An 18,100-nucleotide genomic window follows, 5' to 3' on the forward strand; every position below is an offset into this window, starting at 1 on the left:
TCACCAACACCACCTATACATACATACACAAATATATATATATATATATATATATTCATTTTTCAATAAAAATTCATATTTTTTCAGTAATTAATTATTTTATATGTTTTAAGTATATGAAAGTGGAATGTTTAGAGAATATTCTAAACATTAATCACCTTACAAAAAAATATATGTGAAAATCCAATTGAATAGTTTGGTTCGCGAAGCAAGAGATAGAGTTGTGAAGGTTAAATAATCAATGAATTTTTGGAAACATAATCTAGTCTTAAGATCTTTAACCCCAAATTAAATTAAAATTAAAGGGAAAGGAAAAAATTGAATTTGATTTAGGAGGAGTGGGAGACATGAACATGACAACTATATGTTTATTTAATATTAATCAACAGCTGTGCAGTTTCTATTATTAATATTAGTAAACAATTGGGTGTACAAATTTCAAGCCAGAACTTTTGGATTTAATAGTTAATTACATGCATGCATGAATAAAATTCTCTTTAGTAACTAGGAAATTTCTTTTTCATGATCATACATATATATATATATATATACACGTATTATCTTTTCGAATACTTATATAATTTAAGATTATTATAATTAATTAGTGAATGATGTTTTAATTTAAAATTAATTTGGTGGGGAAAAGGAAAATAGTAAAATGTAAATTTAAGAATGATGTTGGTACTTGGCCTTAATAGTTGTTTAAAATAGATTTGGAATATTTTGAATCTCAACTACTTTTTAAACACCACTGCCCAAATATTCAAGCGTTGAAATCGTGTGTGCTCATCGGTTGAGAGGTGTCTGTCTTGTTTTATTTTTCTTAACCAACACTTTGCATTTTCCTCAACTCCAACCTAAATCACTCAACAATGCTTATTCCTTCTTCTCACCATTAATCCAATTCTATTACTCTTACCAAACATGCCTCCATCCTCCAGGAGCAGCTCCAAGCGCTCCACTTACACCCCTACCACCTACGACGACATGGATGCTTCTCAAGACTGCGAATACGGACTCGTTGGCGGAGCAATGCTACCAATCTTCCTCAACGATCTCAGACGGAATAACCAACAGGACCTCGTAGAAGTCACGCTTGAGCTTGACGACGACTCGATTGTCGTTTGCAGCGTAGCGCCGACCACCGCTGCTGCTCCCGTCGATTCTGCCTCTCAGGATGATATTGATCGGGCCTCCGTCGGCTCCAGGATTCGTAGAAAGTTCGGGTGGCTGAGGTCGGCATCTTCCAGAACCACTTCCTCCTCCGCTTCGGCTACGGCCGCCGTGGATAACGATAGGAACCGAGCGGCTTTAACGGCGCGCGATGCTCGGAGGATGAAGGCGAAGCTTCAGCGGACGAGATCGAGCGCGGAGAGAGCACTAAAAGGGCTGAGATTCATTAGCAGGACTACAGGTGCAACGGATGCCGACGAGCTCTGGAAGAGAGTTGAGTCAAGGTTCGAGTATTTGGCCAAGGACGGATTACTTGCGAGGGAAGACTTCGGTGAATGCATAGGTTAGTTTGCTTTGTTTTTCTTCCTCAACAAAAAATTCAAAATCCTGTTTGGTAACGAGTATAAAGGAGAGAAATGATGGTGTTTGGATATAGGGATGGTGGATTCCAAGGAGTTCGCTGTGGGGATATTCGATGCGTTAGCCAGGAGACGCCGCCAAAAGATATCCAGGATAACGAAAGAGGAATTGAGGGAGTTTTGGCTCCAGATTTCAGACCAGAGCTTTGACGCGCGTCTTCAGATTTTTTTTGACATGTTAGTTTCTTCTCACTATCTTTAAAGAAATTTTTCTTTCTTGACTTGCATGTTCTACATAATCAACGGTGATCTCGTCGCTGCAATTTCAAAGTATTAAATCTTCTGAAATCAGTCACTATATATGTTGCGCAGTTATAGGGTCCGTCATTCGTGCTGATCTAAGTCACGTTATGCTGACGCCGAGTAATTAATGAACCTGAATTTTGTCACCTTTTAATATTTTGCTTGGCTTTAGAGCTTCTTAATCTCTTCTAACCAAATCATTGACGATTCAATATATGTTTTTTAATCCTCTCAGTTAAAGTGAGTTGTCTCTCTTTGTTTCAGGGCTGATAGCAACGAAGACGGAAGGATAACTAGGGAAGAAGTACAGGAGGTAATTGCAATTCTTGTTTTTCATCAATATCGGTTTAGGTTAAGATTGCAATTCTTGTTTCGTGCGAATCTGAATCCCAAAATAAAATTAGTAAGAATGAAAGCGTCAAGTCAAAGCATGCTGTTGTTTCTATGCGAGTATGTTGCAATTTTATTGTCCGATTATTTGTCCCAACACTCTTCCAGTATCTACTTATACATCATGTTTTTTCTGTAAGTAACAATTACGAACCAATAAGTAAAAGTTGTCGTGTGAGGTATATGTTAGCTTAGCTTGTATTTACAACTTAACAAAATAAAAGACAACAAAAAGGTTGCCATCACAATAACAGTTCATATTATGTCATGTGCCCATTAATGCACAGATAAAATAACAATGATTCTATTTTGGCATAAAATTTTTGACTATGATGTTACTTCTACTGTTTTTAAACACAGCTTTTAATGCTTAGTGCCTCCGCGAACAAGCTCTCAAAACTCAAGGAACAAGCTGAAGAGTATGCTTCTTTAATCATGGAAGAACTTGATCCAGAAAATCTTGGATACATTGAGGTAAAACATATAAACCAAAAGAAAACTCATACTCAAATCATGACAATTTTTCATTAATTAGATATATATATTTACTTTGTTAAATATAAAATTTAGCCATTAATTTCACTCCCTGCTTTGACGTTAACATACAAATTTATGATTATAGGGGATTAACAAATTGAAAAAGAAATCTAATTTGACCTATGCATGTTCACAAATTTTTGACTTCATATATATTTCTTATTCCTCATAAAAAATTGTAATTGCACCAAAACAATAATAATCTAGTGAGTTTGTAATAGATCCTCCAAGATAATGTAACCATCTATGATAATATAACATTGACTTTAGATTCAAAGGATATTTCTAATTAATTTGGGTTGTCTGCACAGTTATGGCAGTTGGAAACACTGCTTTTACAAAAAGACACATATGTAAACTACAGCAGACAATTGAGCACAACAAGCATAGGCTGGAGTCAGAACCTTGGTTCATTTAGGCCGCAAAATTTGCTCCGAAGAACAGTGTGTAAATTACAATCCCTAATAATTGAGAATTGGCAAAGAGGTTGGATTTTAGTATTGTGGGTGGTGGCTATGGCTTCAATTTTTGCGTGGAAGTTCTGGCAATACAGGAACAGGGCTGCATTTCGCGTCATGGGCTATTGCTTAGCCACAGCCAAGGGGGCTGCAGAGACACTCAAGCTTAACATGGCTCTGATTCTTTTACCAGTTTGTCGAAACACCTTGACATGGCTCCGATCTACTAAAGCAAGGTCTTTTGTTCCTTTTGATGACAACATTAATTTCCACAAAGTAAGAGTAGTCACAACTCAGCTGAGTGATATATATAAACCATTCCCCTTAAAAACATGCATTATTGAATTTCTTCACAAAATTATCCTTAACAAACTTCGATTCTTTGTTTGTTTTTTTATTATTATTATCGGTACTCAACTCCCAATATGTAATTACTTGCCTCTCATTTCACAGATGATTGCATGTGCTATAGCTATTGGGATATGTATTCATGCGGGAAACCATCTAGCTTGTGACTTTCCTCGTCTCACACAATCTTCCCCAGAAAAATTTGCAATGATATCTTCTGAATTCAACGGCAAAAAACCCACATACAAAGACCTATTGATTGGAGTAGAAGGCGTGACTGGAATTTCTATGGTGATTTTAATGGTCATTGCATTTACACTAGCAAGCCGCTACTTTAGGAGAAACGTTGTAAAGCTACCTTCACCATTCAATAGATTAACAGGATTCAATGCCTTTTGGTATTCTCATCATATTCTTGGACTCGTTTATGTTCTACTACTTATTCATGGGACGTTCTTATTCTTGGCCCATAAGTGGTATCAAAGAACAGTAAGAACTTTAAACCATAATCTATTTTAAAGATTGGTTAGCATTAGAGTATTAATCAGTAGCAGATTAATCTTTATATTGCTTTGTTATTTTTCAGACATGGATGTACATCTCTGTTCCATTGTTATTATATATTGGAGAACGGAGTCTGAGAACACGCAGGTCAGAACATTATTCAGTTAAAATAATAAAGGTAATTATAACAGTTATCGTATTAATTACTAAATTGTTGACGTTTTAGATATTTTAAGTTGGATTAATATTAGATGTTCAATTGGATTAGGAAAAACATGAAATGACATATAAGCAATAGATTCTTGTTTATAAACAAGACTGACCAAGTTTTGCTAATTTTCTCAGGTTTCAGTACTACCTGGCAATGTCTTCAGCTTAATCATGTCAAAGCCACAGGGATTTAAATATAAAAGTGGGCAATATATATTCTTGCAGTGCCCAAAAATTTCTTCATTTGAATGGTAATTGTTACTGTACTTAGCTATTCAATTTTGATTACGTATAGAACAAGAATTGAATTATCTTATAAATTTTTACAGGCACCCCTTTTCTATTACCTCGGCGCCAGGAGACAATTACCTGAGTGTTCATATCCGAACCGTAGGTGATTGGACTCAAGAATTGAAACGAGTTTTCACAGAAGATAACGATACATCATTTGTTATTGGACGAGCAAAGTTTGGGGAACAAGGGCATACTGATCAGACAGGGTAATTACTCACCATAACCTTTTCATAACTTGTCCATATAGAGTTATTAAAGTCACATATTAGGTTTGTACAGCCAACCCAAATTGCTTGTTGATGGCCCATATGGAGCACCGGCACAGGACTATAAAAACTACGATGTTTTGCTCCTTGTGGGTCTTGGAATTGGAGCTACTCCTTTTATAAGCATACTCAGAGATCTTTTAAACAATTCAAGAACATTTGAAGAACAAACGGTATGATATTTCACACACCATAAATTCATTATTATGTGTTTGTGCATTGTGTACTTCCTTTCTCCTTAATGGAAGAATTCTTTAGATGCAAACAAAGTACCACTTCGAAAAGATACTCTATATTGATAAAGTTAGTTCTTGATGATTTTGTTGATTAATTAACTTTTTCTAATTTATAGGATTCAAACACAGAGGCCAGTAGATCGGATGACAGCTCCAACAGTTATACGTCTTCTAATATAACTCCAAATTCAAGTTTGACACCAGGAGGAAGAAAGAAGTCACACAGTACTACTAATGCTCATTTCTACTGGGTTACAAGAGAATCAGGCTCCTTTGAATGGTTTAAAGGAGTAATGGACCAAGTGGCAGAAATGGACCAAAAAGTAATGAACACTTGCTATCCTATGCGTACTATCCATTCACTACAAAGCCTTATCAAGATATGGCCAAAATTACTGAGTTACACTCTTGTTTATATTAACTCTGAAACAGGGTCAAATCGAGCTGCATAACTACCTTACAAGTGTATATGAGGAAGGAGATGCTAGGTCAACTCTGATTACCATGGTCCAAGCTCTAAATCATGCCAAACATGGTGTAGATATCCTATCTGGCACCCGAGTATGATCCCCATTACCTCTCAAATAAAAAAAAAATGTTGCAACGTTAATAATCTGTCACCAGAAAAAGCAGTCTAAGAACATGAGTTTCACATCCACTTACATATTGGCAAAAGAGAGGAAAATGAACAACCTATCACCTGCAGTTCTGTGATTTAACTATACTGTCTAACTCTTTCACAATAATGGCGTGGTTAAGGTCATCATCTATGTGATGTGCCTGGGCAATAACCAATCTTATGTCATGACTTGTTGCAGGTAAGAACACATTTTGCACGGCCCAACTGGAGAGAAGTCTTCACCAGAATAGCTTCAAAGCATCCATATGCCACAGTAGGTAAGACATTTTTCTAAAGAAAATATTTCAAAAATAATTAATCCCGATACCTTTTATGTTTCAGAGTTCACACCAATATCATAGGCTTAGATTCAACATGCATTAGCAGCACAGAATCATCAATTGTAGGAATTTCTTCATTATTTTATATAAAATCACACTTTTGTAGTTCGAAAGAATCTTATATTGAGATATCACTTACCCTGAGTTTGGTTCAATTCTCATCTAATTTCTAGTCAATTTCTTGTGTTAATTTTCATATTAGTCTTATTATGTGTAATTAGAACATAACTAAAATGTTTAAATTATCCCCGCCTCACCTTGGATTCCTTAGATGTAAATCTAATTTTCTATGTTTTAAGTGAAAGTTGAGTTTCTACCACCAAAGAATCCAAGACCAGATGTTAATAACTAAAATACTATAAATTATATTTTGATCATATACATTGAAACTAACATAAAATTAAAAATTAACAATTGATTAGAAATTTAACAAAAAATGAATCAAGCACAACCTTAAGATGTTATTTACTAATACATTAATTGTTTCTTCAAGAAACAGATTGTTTAATAGGTAAGGGTTTCTTAATTGCAGGAGTGTTCTATTGTGGCATGCCGGTGCTGGCAAAGGAGCTGAAGAAGTTGTCTAAGGAGCTAAGTTACAAGACAACCACGCGCTTTGACTTCCACAAGGAAATTTTCTAAAGAGAAATCATAAATGCAAAGTTCTTGTTTCTTTTATAAGTGTTCGAAAAAAAAAATTCTTCTATACGAATCTCTTAGCTTAGCATAATGTAAATAGAGTATCAAAGCAGTAAGATTATTCAACACATTAAAGAATTGTATTAAAGAGAGAACAAAATCAAAGATTTAACAGTCATATTTATGCTGATAACAGTTACCATGTAAAAGAAGTTCAATAAAAAAAGATGTAGCAGTGCAGTGTGTCTGTGTGTGTTCTTCAGTGCAAGTATGCCCAAAACTCATGTTTACTAATTGGTTCCGCATGTTTATTTGTGTGAATGTTTTACCAAACTTTCAGATATCCCGTGGAGGCCGCCATCATACGGCAGCAAAGAAGTGGGCAGAGCAGAATAAAAAAGAAGCTAAATTGATTAGCATATTCTCATATCATGTCCACAACTGGAATAATTGTTCAGAAATAATGGGAATTATTAACAAAATCCAGGAATCATTTGAAGTTTTTTTCCTGTGGATGAAACAGTAAACACCCAGTATGTGATTGATATGAAAACAATTCCAGAAAATATCCTGAGCCGGTAGTACAGAATACAGTGCCAAGGATTTTATTATGCTGATAGCAGAGCAGGGTACCTTACATCAGAATTCAATTAGTATCCATTGAATGCAAGAAGTGATTACACCACTATAAAACAAACCTTTCTATCAAAACAAAATACCACCCTCCAGATCACCACTTCAATCTTCACTCAAATGCATTCTAGCAACATTAAGAACAGAACACATGATCCAATGGAATAGAAAGTTGTCAAAATTCAGTACCCTAGGAAACTGGGTCTAATCCAAGAGTTATACATCTAGAAACACTTGTGCTAATATAGGATATGGTATGAGAAAAGCAAATGGTGTATGGGGGAATGACCCCTATTGTCTATGTGTGAAACAAATAGTTGTTGAAACAACTAACCATATGTTAACCATGGAAATGATCTTAAAAGTACCAGAAATTGCTAAGGCGCATCAATCATCCTTCAATCTTCTGAGAAGCTTGGAAGCCCAACGGCGGACACGCCGCTTTAGTGTGAAACCAACAAAAACTCCAGCAACAAAGAAAACAGCACACAGCTTTGAACAGGTCCACAAGGAGACCACTTGCCTACAAAAGAGCATAAAATAGCGTCAGTATCATGTGAAGGAGAAAGGAAAAAGCTTTAAACAAAAAAGAGAAGACGGATAGCCTGCCATGTTTGAACCCAAAATCCAACTATCATTTTGCAGATTAATATTTTTAACAAGTGGGATTTCGTTATAAACTACACTGGTTTACTCTAAATTATGGAACTGGGAAAACAATGCTTTGAAGGGAAAAAAAAATCCTTTTAGCTAAAAAATATGCATAGATTCGTGTCAACATTTACTCTATACAAGCAAAGAACAGTTCAGATAACGAAGCAATAACCCTAGGGGATGTTTCTCAAGAAAAAGGGTGCAAAACCATTTGGAAATAATTAAATGCCGAAACAACCTTTTTCAGTGGTTCAGTGAAGTAGAAGACGCTCAGCCTATGACTTTTTTTGAAAAAAAAAAAATCCAATCAACATAGCATAAAATTATAATAAAAAAGACAATTTCTCAGGACAATTTGCAAAGATAAGATATGCAAAACGTCTCTACAAGAAAGGTCAACAGGTTAGAAGAGAGAGACATTAGGTACCTGGGGGGCAAAGCGACCAAGACACCAGAAGTATCAGAAGAAGACAGAGCAGCAGAAGAAACTCCTCTTCCGCTAAGATTGTAAGGAATCTGAGTGGCTGGAGAAGAAGAAGAAGAAGAAGCCGTTTTCAAATCCTTTGACAAAGCACGGGCAAAAGTTTGCAATCCCTCCATCTCCCCAGTTTTAATCAAGAAGAAGACCGTTAAACTCAAAGAAATCCAATATTCACGACTCAAACGAACGCATTTAGGGCTCTCAACCTCAAGAGCGCAGAAAATTAGAAATTAAGGCCTTTCGCATTAGGTTTCATACTGGGGGTTTAGGGATTTTTTTTTCTCTCGGAAACAGGGCTTTTGCAGGAATCAGGATCTCTCTCTCTCTCTCTCTCTCTCTCTCTCTCTCTGTTAGTTAATTCGATAAAATCTCTTATGCTAAAATTTTCAGTTCTTAAAAATATAAAATATTTTTAAGTCAAAATCAATAGAGGACAACAATGTGGGAATCATCTGCCGCGTAAATTTATTTGTTTTGTCCAAATGCTTTTGGGTGTATTTGTGATGTTTCTTTTTCTTTAGAATAGCCAACTGACATTCATCAATGAAGAAAATATGCAATATCTGGAGTCAAACTCTCCCATACATGGAAGCAAAGATAGTCCTTTGCAGTTCTAGCAATTTTGGTAAGCTATGATATTACATTTTCTTCTATCCCAATGATAGATACATTATGCACGTGATCTAGAAGTTCTCTATAATCCTGAACTATAAAAACGAATTCAGAGTTATCTTTCTCGCAGGACAGTAGAACTATGTAAACTAATTCAACGTCTATTTTTATAATGTCCGGTCCTGGAAAGTGATATGAAATAAATTACAGTATTTTTCGACATCCCAACAACTCAACTAAGTAAGGTGAGTTGCATCATTAGAAAGTTCCGAAGAAAACAACCTTCACATCTCCCCCTGAGTCCCGTATTACAGCCTAAAGCCAACCCCAACCCATGTTTCGTATACAGCCCCAACGACGTTACATTTCTAGAGTTTGGGTTTTGGTCTTTGCCATTCTTGCATTGTGACTTGTGCTGGTAACTGCATATTTTCCTGATTTCGAATCTCTTTTGCCTGTTTCCATTCACTAAGAAACTTTCGCATGAGCTAAATGGACATATGATCAGCAAATCATTTTCCATGCCACATAAGATCATTCCTCTCTAACTAGAGGCGCCACATACAACAAAAAAACTCAATGGCCTCTTATTCTGACTTGGTTTTAGAAATCTGTTCCACAATTTCATATACATCCCTGCTCTGTACTGTTTGGAGATTGATGTTTAAAATTCTCCAACACCCGCTTGCTTTTGAACGCTCAAAGAGTGTATGTTTAAGACTTTCATCATGCTCACACCTTGGGCATGTAGCCGATAAGTATTGACCTTTCTCCCGCAGTCTAGTTTTGACGGGCAGGGTATTAATCATCACTCAACACACGAAGTTTTTCACCTTCAAGGGCATTTCGATTTTGCATATGAATTTTTACAGTGTCTGACACCTTTTTCTCTGGTCCTCATATCCATCCCGGATATAGGCATATGCTGATTTTACCGTATATTTCCCAAACTTATTCGACACTCAAAGTATTTGGTCCTTCCTTGTTCGTAAGCTCAATGGGATATTAAGGATTGCATCCGTTTTTTCTTCCACAAACCCTCTATTTGGATAGTGTTATTTTGTGGTTAATAGATGTAGGGTATGGTATTGGAATGATGAAATCTTTTTTGTTTCTTGATTATATGGTTATCTTAGGATGTTTTATGGTATCCAAAAGGCAAATTTTTGGTGAATTTTTAAAATCATCGATTCAGTAGTTTTTGACGGGCTAATATTTTTGTTCTGTTTATATCTCATTAAATTTTATTAATTCTCACTTTACCCTTGAAAAAACCCTCATTTCAACTGCATTTTCCTTCAGCAATCTGACCTATTTCTCTTCTTCTCGTCTTCTCGATCTGCTTCTTTCATCACGCGATATGCTTCTTTTCTTCTCGTCTCTATCTGAAATCATCTTCCCTTCTCTTCTTCAAAGCATTTTCTCTATCTGAACTCATCTAAAAGCATCATATTCCCTTTGCGATTTGCTTGCCTTCTGCTTCCGCAAGACCACATGTTTCCATCTAAAATCATCTTCCCAAAGCAAAAAAGGTGATAAAAAAATTTACCTTTTTTCCCTTCTTTCTTCCGATATGTTTTATTTTTTTTGGGTAAAATTCCTTAAAAATTTCAGTTGTTACTCTTTGTTTTCCATATATTCTTATTGATTTTATGAGATTTTTTTATAAGGCTCAGTTTCACAGTAGAAAATTCAGTTTGTGCTTTATACGTGATTCCAATATATTCATATACCCTTCTCTAGTAAGTTCCTATTGGCTTCTAGATTTACAATAGAATTTGTTTATTATTTATTTATATTCAACTTAGGCTTGTTATTTTTGAAATGAGGAAAAGTGAACGTGATGTAAGGTGACATTGTTGCTTATGTTTATTTGTTCTTGATTGTTGTTGTCGGATTTTATTTGTTTGCTTATCTTTTTAATTTATATCTTTTTATATCTAAGAAATTCAGTTTGTGCTTCATATATCATTCTAGTATAATGATATATCATTCGCGAATAAGTTGTTATTGGCTTCTAGACTTATAGTAGAATCTGTTTGTTATTTATTTAGATTCAGCTTAGACTTGTTATACTTGAAATGAGGAAAGGTGAACAAATTTAAAGTGACATTTTTGCTTCCGTTTTTTTTTGTGATTGATTGTTGCTGTCTGTCGTTTTATTTGTTTGACACTTTTTAATTTACATATTTTCGAATCTATGTTCATATTTCAAAGAGGGTCAATGTTAATAGGTCTTAAAGTTATGAGTTGTTAAGCCCTGGGTGTTCAGAGTCCAAGAATTGCAGTTCAAGAGTGATTTAGGGAAATTCTTAAAAAAAAAAGTGATTTGGGTTTATCCAATTCAAGAGAGGATGAAATGAAGCTAAACAAAGGAGGAGAGTAAAATTAACATTTACATATATTATTTTTATTTATTATTATTATTATTATTCATGACGTTAATGGTGTGTTATTCATGAAAATAACTTATTTTTTATTTTGTATTGTTATTAGATGTTAATGGTGTGTTATTCATGAAAATAACTTATTTTTTATTTTGTATTGTTATTAGATTGGTGAAGTACATTACTATTATTCTTTTGGTTATAGTTTTTATTTTGTTTTTCCTTTTTCCTCTTTTTCTTTTGGGTCCAATTGTTGGTATGTTTTTCTTTTTTATTATCTAATGTTTTTCTCTTTGTTATTAGATTGCTAGTATGCTTTCTTCTTTTATGTGTTTATGGAAGAAGCCCAGACAAAAGCATGTTTTTTTGGGTCTAGTCTATTGATTTGATTTAGGTTTTTAACATATATATATATACATATATATATATGGCTTCAATTTTGTTGCTAGTGGCTGTGTTTGTGTTTGATCTGATTGCTTTTGCTCTTGCTATTGCTATTGAACAAAGAAGGAGCACTGTGTGTTTTCTTTCTTTTCTTCTATATCTCAATTTCTTTTTGTTTTACTTGAGTAGCATCTATTACTTACTAATCTTGATAAGAGTTACTCTTTTCCTAATAATTCTTTTTTTTTTTTTTTTTTTCATATTCATGCTTTGGCTTCTTCCATGTTGGTTCACTTTTTGGTTATCATTATTTTTTGATTAAATAATGTTGAGTATCTTTTGATGAATTTAATTAGAAAGACAATTGTCAGAACTGAAAATTTTTATGGTACAGTAAGTTGGTGACTGATTTTATTTTATGTTGGTAGTTTTAGATTTGATTTGCCTCTTTTACACCAAACTGTTAACAAAACAGCCTTTAGCAATACCTAATTATGTGGTTCTTCATGAGTTATGAGACTTTAAATTACGTTACTTTTTTTTTGTTTTCCTAATTTATGTCTCTATGTATTGAATGGTCGAAATATTTTTAAATTCTAAGATCTAGTTCTGGTATTCTCCCTTGAGTTTCTCCTCAATCATTGAGTTATTAGAGTCTTTGTCATTACTTTAAGCGGCAAACTTTTTTTCCATTTAAAATAAATGTTTCATCTATAAGCAAAACATCCTCATCTAAATGGATACCGTAAACATAAAAAATCTGATATCTTCTTTATACATTTTGTTTGTTTGTGGCTCTTTTTTTTTTAATATATTGTGAGGTCTTTGAGAACTAAGAAGTCAACTAATTTTTAGATAAAAATAACAGTGGACTAACTGTCAATTACTATACAAATAAAATAAATGAGAAATTTCAGCACATTATTAACTTTCATGTGATTAAATTAAATATCAAAATATCTTATTCCTATTTGTTTTTTTCATTTGGTCCTCGATTGTCTTCCCTTTTGTGTTGTAATGTCCAAACTAATGTTGATTGATTACTTTGAAGTTTTTAATTAGCAAAAAATAAGATCATCAAACTTTGAAGAACAAGAGAAAGTGAAGATGCAAATCCCATATATATAAATCATTGCTCGCTATCTCTAATGGTTGCAGTTCATTTGAATACTTTGCCCCATGGTTGGGCAAAAGTGGCAAATCTAGCAATGGGCTTTTGTCTTTGCTTGTTCTTCTTTCTGTCTTCTCTCACTGTTTAAGACACAAATATCTAGTAAATTTTTTATGTTTACAAACAATTTTTGGTTTATTTTCTTGCTGAAAATATGCTTAAACTATTTTTTTGTTCATAGAGAGAGCCTGGTGTTGCTTGATTCAAATCCTACAATGGGTCTAATAAGTGTATAGGATTTTTTTTATCTTATGAACATCTCCGTTTATCAAAATGTTCGCATGATTAGGGCACGGCTTGTTTAAATTAATGTTGAATATGCTGAGAGTTTGCATCTTTTATATCACTATTTTTTTCTTTATGTGATAGCTTCTTATAGTTTCTAATGGTTTGGTTTTCTTTTACACATTTCGCATTGTTTTGTTTCCACATAAAGTAAGAAATATGGATGTTAGGAAATGTGTAGCTATTTTAGTAGGGTGCTTTGTCATACTTTTTGTCTTGCTAGTTCGCAAAAGGAAAAAACTTAGGGATACTCATGAATTAAGACTACAGAGAGAGGAAGCTTGGGATAAGCTTATGAAAAGTTTGGTCTCAATTCAGTTTTATTAGCACATCATTAGGATTAGAGCTCCAACCTTTATGAATTTATGTCACATACTAGCTATAGATAGTGGACTTAAGCCTACCGCTCATGTAACTATAGAGGAACAAGTAGCCAAGATACTTTACTTACTAGAACACACTTAGAGGAATCGAGTCATATCTTAGATTTTTTGACAATCTAAAGAGACGATAAATCATCATTTCCATAATGTACTATGATGTATAGTAGAAATGGCAGATAAATTTATTAATCAACTAGACGGATCACAAGTTCCTTTGAAAATAGCGAACAATCCTAGATTTTTTCCATTATTTAAGGTGAACATATAAGTTATAAGTGTTCGATTTTTTTTTAAAATAAGTTTAAGTTTAATTAAATAGTGAACAATTAATTTTAGACATGTGTTGGTTCGATGGATGGAACACATATACGTGTGTAAGTGTTTAGAAAATATGCTCTAAGGTTTCGCAAGAGAAAAGATTTCTCCACACAAAATGTATTGGGAACTTGTATATTTGATTTAAAATTTTCTTTGCGTGATGCAATTGAGTATGCTTTTGGAGTTCTTAAGAAACATTTTCCAATTACTGGAAGCTCTAGTGAACCTCATTATCGGCTCAAGACTGTTTGTAATACCTGGACCAGAAAAATGACCCGAGATAAATTTTTTTATTATTTAATTATTAATTTAAAATAATTAATTTATTTATTTTAATTTTATTTAAGTAAAATTTTGAGAAAAAATGAATTAGAGACGAGATTGAAAATAATTTTAAAAAAATATATAAAAATTTGGATTTTGGTGGTGTTTTTGAAAGAAAAATTAGAAATAGGGGGTCAAAGTACAAATAGAGAAAGTTTGGCTACGTAGGACCACCCAGTCAGTAGTCTCGACGAACTGGAGCGCGCCACATGGCAAGGCGCACTAACATCAGTGCCACACGGGAAGTCACACTGGCGATCCACGTGCCCTGCAATCGGACAACCTAGGATTGATCCCACACGCATGGACGACCTAGATCTGTTTCTCCCTTAGGCACGATTGGATAGTCGAGATTAATTGCAATGAACGGTTCATATTCATTTTTTTCTTAGGCACGATCGGATGGACGAGATCAATTACGATGGATGGTTCAGATCAACGTGGGATGGTTATAAATACTTTGCATCCCACGAAAACTTAAACCCTAACCGCCAGCCTCTGCCGAAGAAGAAGAATCAGACGCCGGAGAAGGAGGCCGACCACCCACCGCCGCGCCGGAGCCACCGCCAACTACCACAAAAGATAAAAATTCCCCCTACCTGCTCAGAATTCGATTCTGAATACCCTTGTAGCCAAATCAAAGTAAGAGGAACGACAGGTGAGCCGAAAATCGTGGGCAAAGTCTGGCGGAGCCACCGTAATTGAAACTAAAAAACTCCTCCGATAAGCCCTTTTCCGATTTCTATTTCACGTGATTTTTTTATCATTGTGTTCACTATCCTATTCTATGCAGGGTAGCCAAAGAAAGAACCTCAGCCGCGAATGAGGACTGGCGGAGCCGCCGCACCCAGAGGTCCCCTCACCGATAATGATGCAAACAAAGCTAAAAACATTCAAGATACTCAAAGAGCATTAAAAAGTGACTTGGAGCAAATTTTAAATGACATGAACACAAATAGGGTTCCAAACCTGAAAAGTTTCAGCAAACCAGTAACAAGATCAAAGGCAAAGAAGCTTAAAGAGTTGCTCTAAGTTTTCACTCAAAAACATGTGGATGATGGGCTGGCCAATTGCGAAAAGTTTAAATATGAGCTTTTTAAACAACCCAAATTCGTAACTTTTATTGTGTTTAAATGATTTAGGATAATTTGAGCTTGTTTGAATCTTATTGGTAATGGGTGAATAAGCCTTGTGTATGGGCTAGATTAGTTGAGTTGTTTTAAGTATGTTGGATTGTTTTATTTTTATTTGAGTTAATTAAGCCTATATAGTCAAGTGTAACTCATTTGGGTTTAAGTCTTGTCTTAGTATTATTACAAGAATGAACCCATAAATATATAGTGCCACAAACAATTAGTGGTGTTGATTAAGAAAATTAGAGTTACAAGGAGTTACATAACAATTACATGCCTATAATTAGCCTAGTTATTGTTAGAGTTACAATTGTAATTATCACATAATTAGCCTAGTTATTGTGAGAGTTACAATTGTAGTTATTGTGTTGTAACCTATCATTGATATCTTTGGCTATAAATACTAAATGAACTCTTCTTTATGGACATCAAGAGTTGTAATCAAATATTTTAGAATTGAGTTGATAGCCTTTTGGCTTTCTTTTCATTTTATGCACAAGGTGTTGATTTGAAATACAATTATTATCACTCGTATTTCAATTTTGATTTCTTATTTCAATTGTTCTTGGTGCTTATTTAGATTGGATTCGAGAGATATCATTTATCTTTTTTCGGTTCTATTTAACTTCTACCATTTGGGTGATTGAAAAAATTTGATTCTTTTTTACTTGCGATCTAAATTCTCTTCTAAACTAATTAAAGAGTTTTAAGGTTCAAGCAAGGGTCTTGGGGTTTGGCATCAGGTGGGTTTGGTTTTTTTATGTGATTTTCTGGCCAACTGAGGCCCCTAACGTGTTTTTCTGCATGAATAAGGCCAAAACTAGTCAAAACCGAGCAAAATTGGCCAGGGCGAGATGAACCACCATCGTGGGCGGTAGAGCCGGCGCTAGAGCACGGCGGTGGCGTCGTGCCGGAACCCCAAAATTAGTCGGAATGAGTTTTAGACACTGATTTTGGATGTTTAGAGTATTTTTAGGTATGTGACAAGTGTTTTGAATTCTACATAAAATATTTAGGGAACCCGGTACCCATTACGAGGTGTAGTAGACAGCTCGACATCTCGAAATATCGATTCGGGTAAGAATCCCTCACCTTATTCTCTGTTATGGTAAATTGAGGCTTAACGTTGTATAATTTTGTATTTTTGTGAAGAATTAAAAAATCCTAAAAATAATTTTAAGTTACTAGTAGAGCCACAATCGGTTAATTCATAATTGTCTTGATTCTTGTCTTATTTTTTGTATTGTCCTACCTGGTTGATTTTCATATAGCACATATTCTTAATTTATAGTTGAATAGTTTTATCAACTTGTCTGGTTATTTTGTTTATATACCGTCAGCATAAATGTAGTTTAATTGATATGTGAATGTGATATGAGATATTGGTATGAGTTTATTGGTTATTTGCTATAAGAATTTTTATGTGAAAGACTTACTAGATACCTAGGGAAATGGCGGACGGGCCCGGTACATAGAGAACTGTACCCTGAACGTTACTTCAGTCGGACTGGGTTGGGAAATCTTTTACTGGGAAGGTTTGAGAGGTATAGTTCACCTTAATACTGGGCAGGGCATCGAACTGATGGAATGTTTGGCTCCCATTATCGAATGGGGTATGAGAACGACTAGTTAATTATTAAAATTGGATATTTGATTCACGAGTAGGGGGGACACCCTTATCGACCCCTAGGGGTACCAGTAAGCAGGTAAGAAAGAAAAATTATTGTTTCTCATTCTCTTGTGTGAAAGTAAAAAGTGATATGGATATGGGTCTTAATAGGTTATCTTTAAAAAACTCGTTACGGTAAGTACGGAATAAACGGTATTCTTTATATTAAATGAATTTACTCAAATTAAGTGCTCCATTAGTGGTTTTATAATTTTTACCAATATTCAGTTTTTCGTATTTGTGATTAGTGTAATATTCTTACTAGGCTAATGTAGCTCACCCTTTCTTAACTAATTCAGGTTAAGAGGACCAAGATTCAGATCCCAATCAAGAAAATGGTTGTAAGTAGTTCACTATCCAAACTCCCTTCAAGTTCTAGTGAAGGTTGTCCTAGGATGTTTAGTTATTCGTTTTTTGTTTTATTTCTTTAATTTTCGTTTGTCTTTTAGAAGAGATATTCCCGTAATCCTATTGAGCATTCAAAATTATTGTGTAAGGAATGTAAACTCTAACTCTATTAATCGCTTCCACATTAAATTTATGAATTTATTTTTCTTTAAGTTCTGGGTCTTTACACTATTAATCGCATTATATTTACTTGTTGTATTTTGTACAACTATTTACGAAGAGATGATCTAAATGATGAACTTCTTGCAGAGGTTGATGAAGAACTTCTAAATGTTTCTCCCGACAAACGAACTCCATATAACGTTAGGGATAATATTGAGGAAACGAGAAAAGGGGAAGTTATTAGAGATATGATAGCAATTTATATGTGGGCTGCTTACAATATTTGATTACATTTTAGACTAGTTGTATTGCTTATGAATATGTGTAGTTTAAGACATTTGTATGGTTTATGACATGTGTGTTACTTTAGTATTTTAATTGAACACTGTAATTTGGAATTTATTTTGTTATAATCACATTATATTTTTATTGCATATTGATATTTAAAATGATTATATTTGGTATTTTCTTATGTGTCT

The 18,100-nt window shown here is 34.2% G+C and overlaps 2 protein-coding genes across 7 annotated transcripts; one reads left to right on the forward strand and one right to left on the reverse strand.

Annotated features, from left to right (window-relative positions):
• Positions 1 to 739: 739 nt before the first annotated feature.
• On the forward strand, positions 740 to 6,744 carry LOC110812051 (Riboflavin synthase-like superfamily protein). 2 transcript variants are annotated; one of them, XM_088208649.1, is made up of 14 exons: positions 742 to 1,516; positions 1,610 to 1,769; positions 2,100 to 2,148; positions 2,586 to 2,699; positions 3,074 to 3,496; positions 3,674 to 4,057; positions 4,155 to 4,250; positions 4,418 to 4,533; positions 4,612 to 4,782; positions 4,856 to 5,015; positions 5,195 to 5,401; positions 5,511 to 5,639; positions 5,897 to 5,975; positions 6,571 to 6,744. In XM_088208649.1, exons 1-14 carry the CDS (start codon positions 925 to 927, stop codon positions 6,678 to 6,680), a joined length of 2,790 nt encoding a protein of 929 aa, XP_088064775.1. In that variant the 5' UTR covers positions 742 to 924; the 3' UTR covers positions 6,681 to 6,744. The 2 variants fall into 2 exon arrangements, with proteins under 2 accessions (XP_088064774.1, XP_088064775.1); XM_088208648.1 differs by having other exon boundaries at positions 740 to 1,516; positions 3,074 to 4,057.
• On the reverse strand, positions 5,224 to 8,820 carry LOC110812050 (uncharacterized). 5 transcript variants are annotated; one of them, XR_015813733.1, is made up of 4 exons: positions 8,392 to 8,820; positions 7,679 to 7,833; positions 5,779 to 5,948; positions 5,224 to 5,692 (listed from the first exon to the last, which is right to left on the reverse strand). XR_015813733.1 is itself a non-coding variant. In XM_022038711.2 (3 exons), exons 1-2 carry the CDS (start codon positions 8,562 to 8,564, stop codon positions 7,698 to 7,700), a joined length of 309 nt encoding a protein of 102 aa, XP_021894403.1. In that variant the 5' UTR covers positions 8,565 to 8,820; the 3' UTR covers positions 5,224 to 5,948; positions 7,679 to 7,697. The 5 variants fall into 5 exon arrangements, 4 of the variants coding, with proteins under 4 accessions (XP_021894403.1, XP_021894404.1, XP_021894405.1 ...); XM_022038711.2 differs by having other exon boundaries at positions 5,224 to 5,948; XM_022038712.2 differs by having other exon boundaries at positions 5,224 to 5,988.
• Positions 8,821 to 18,100: the final 9,280 nt, after the last annotated feature.

This window comes from Carica papaya, chromosome 7 (assembly GCF_054855325.1).
Source record: "Carica papaya isolate Zhongbai chromosome 7, ASM5485532v1, whole genome shotgun sequence".
Taxonomy (NCBI): domain Eukaryota; kingdom Viridiplantae; phylum Streptophyta; class Magnoliopsida; order Brassicales; family Caricaceae; genus Carica; species Carica papaya.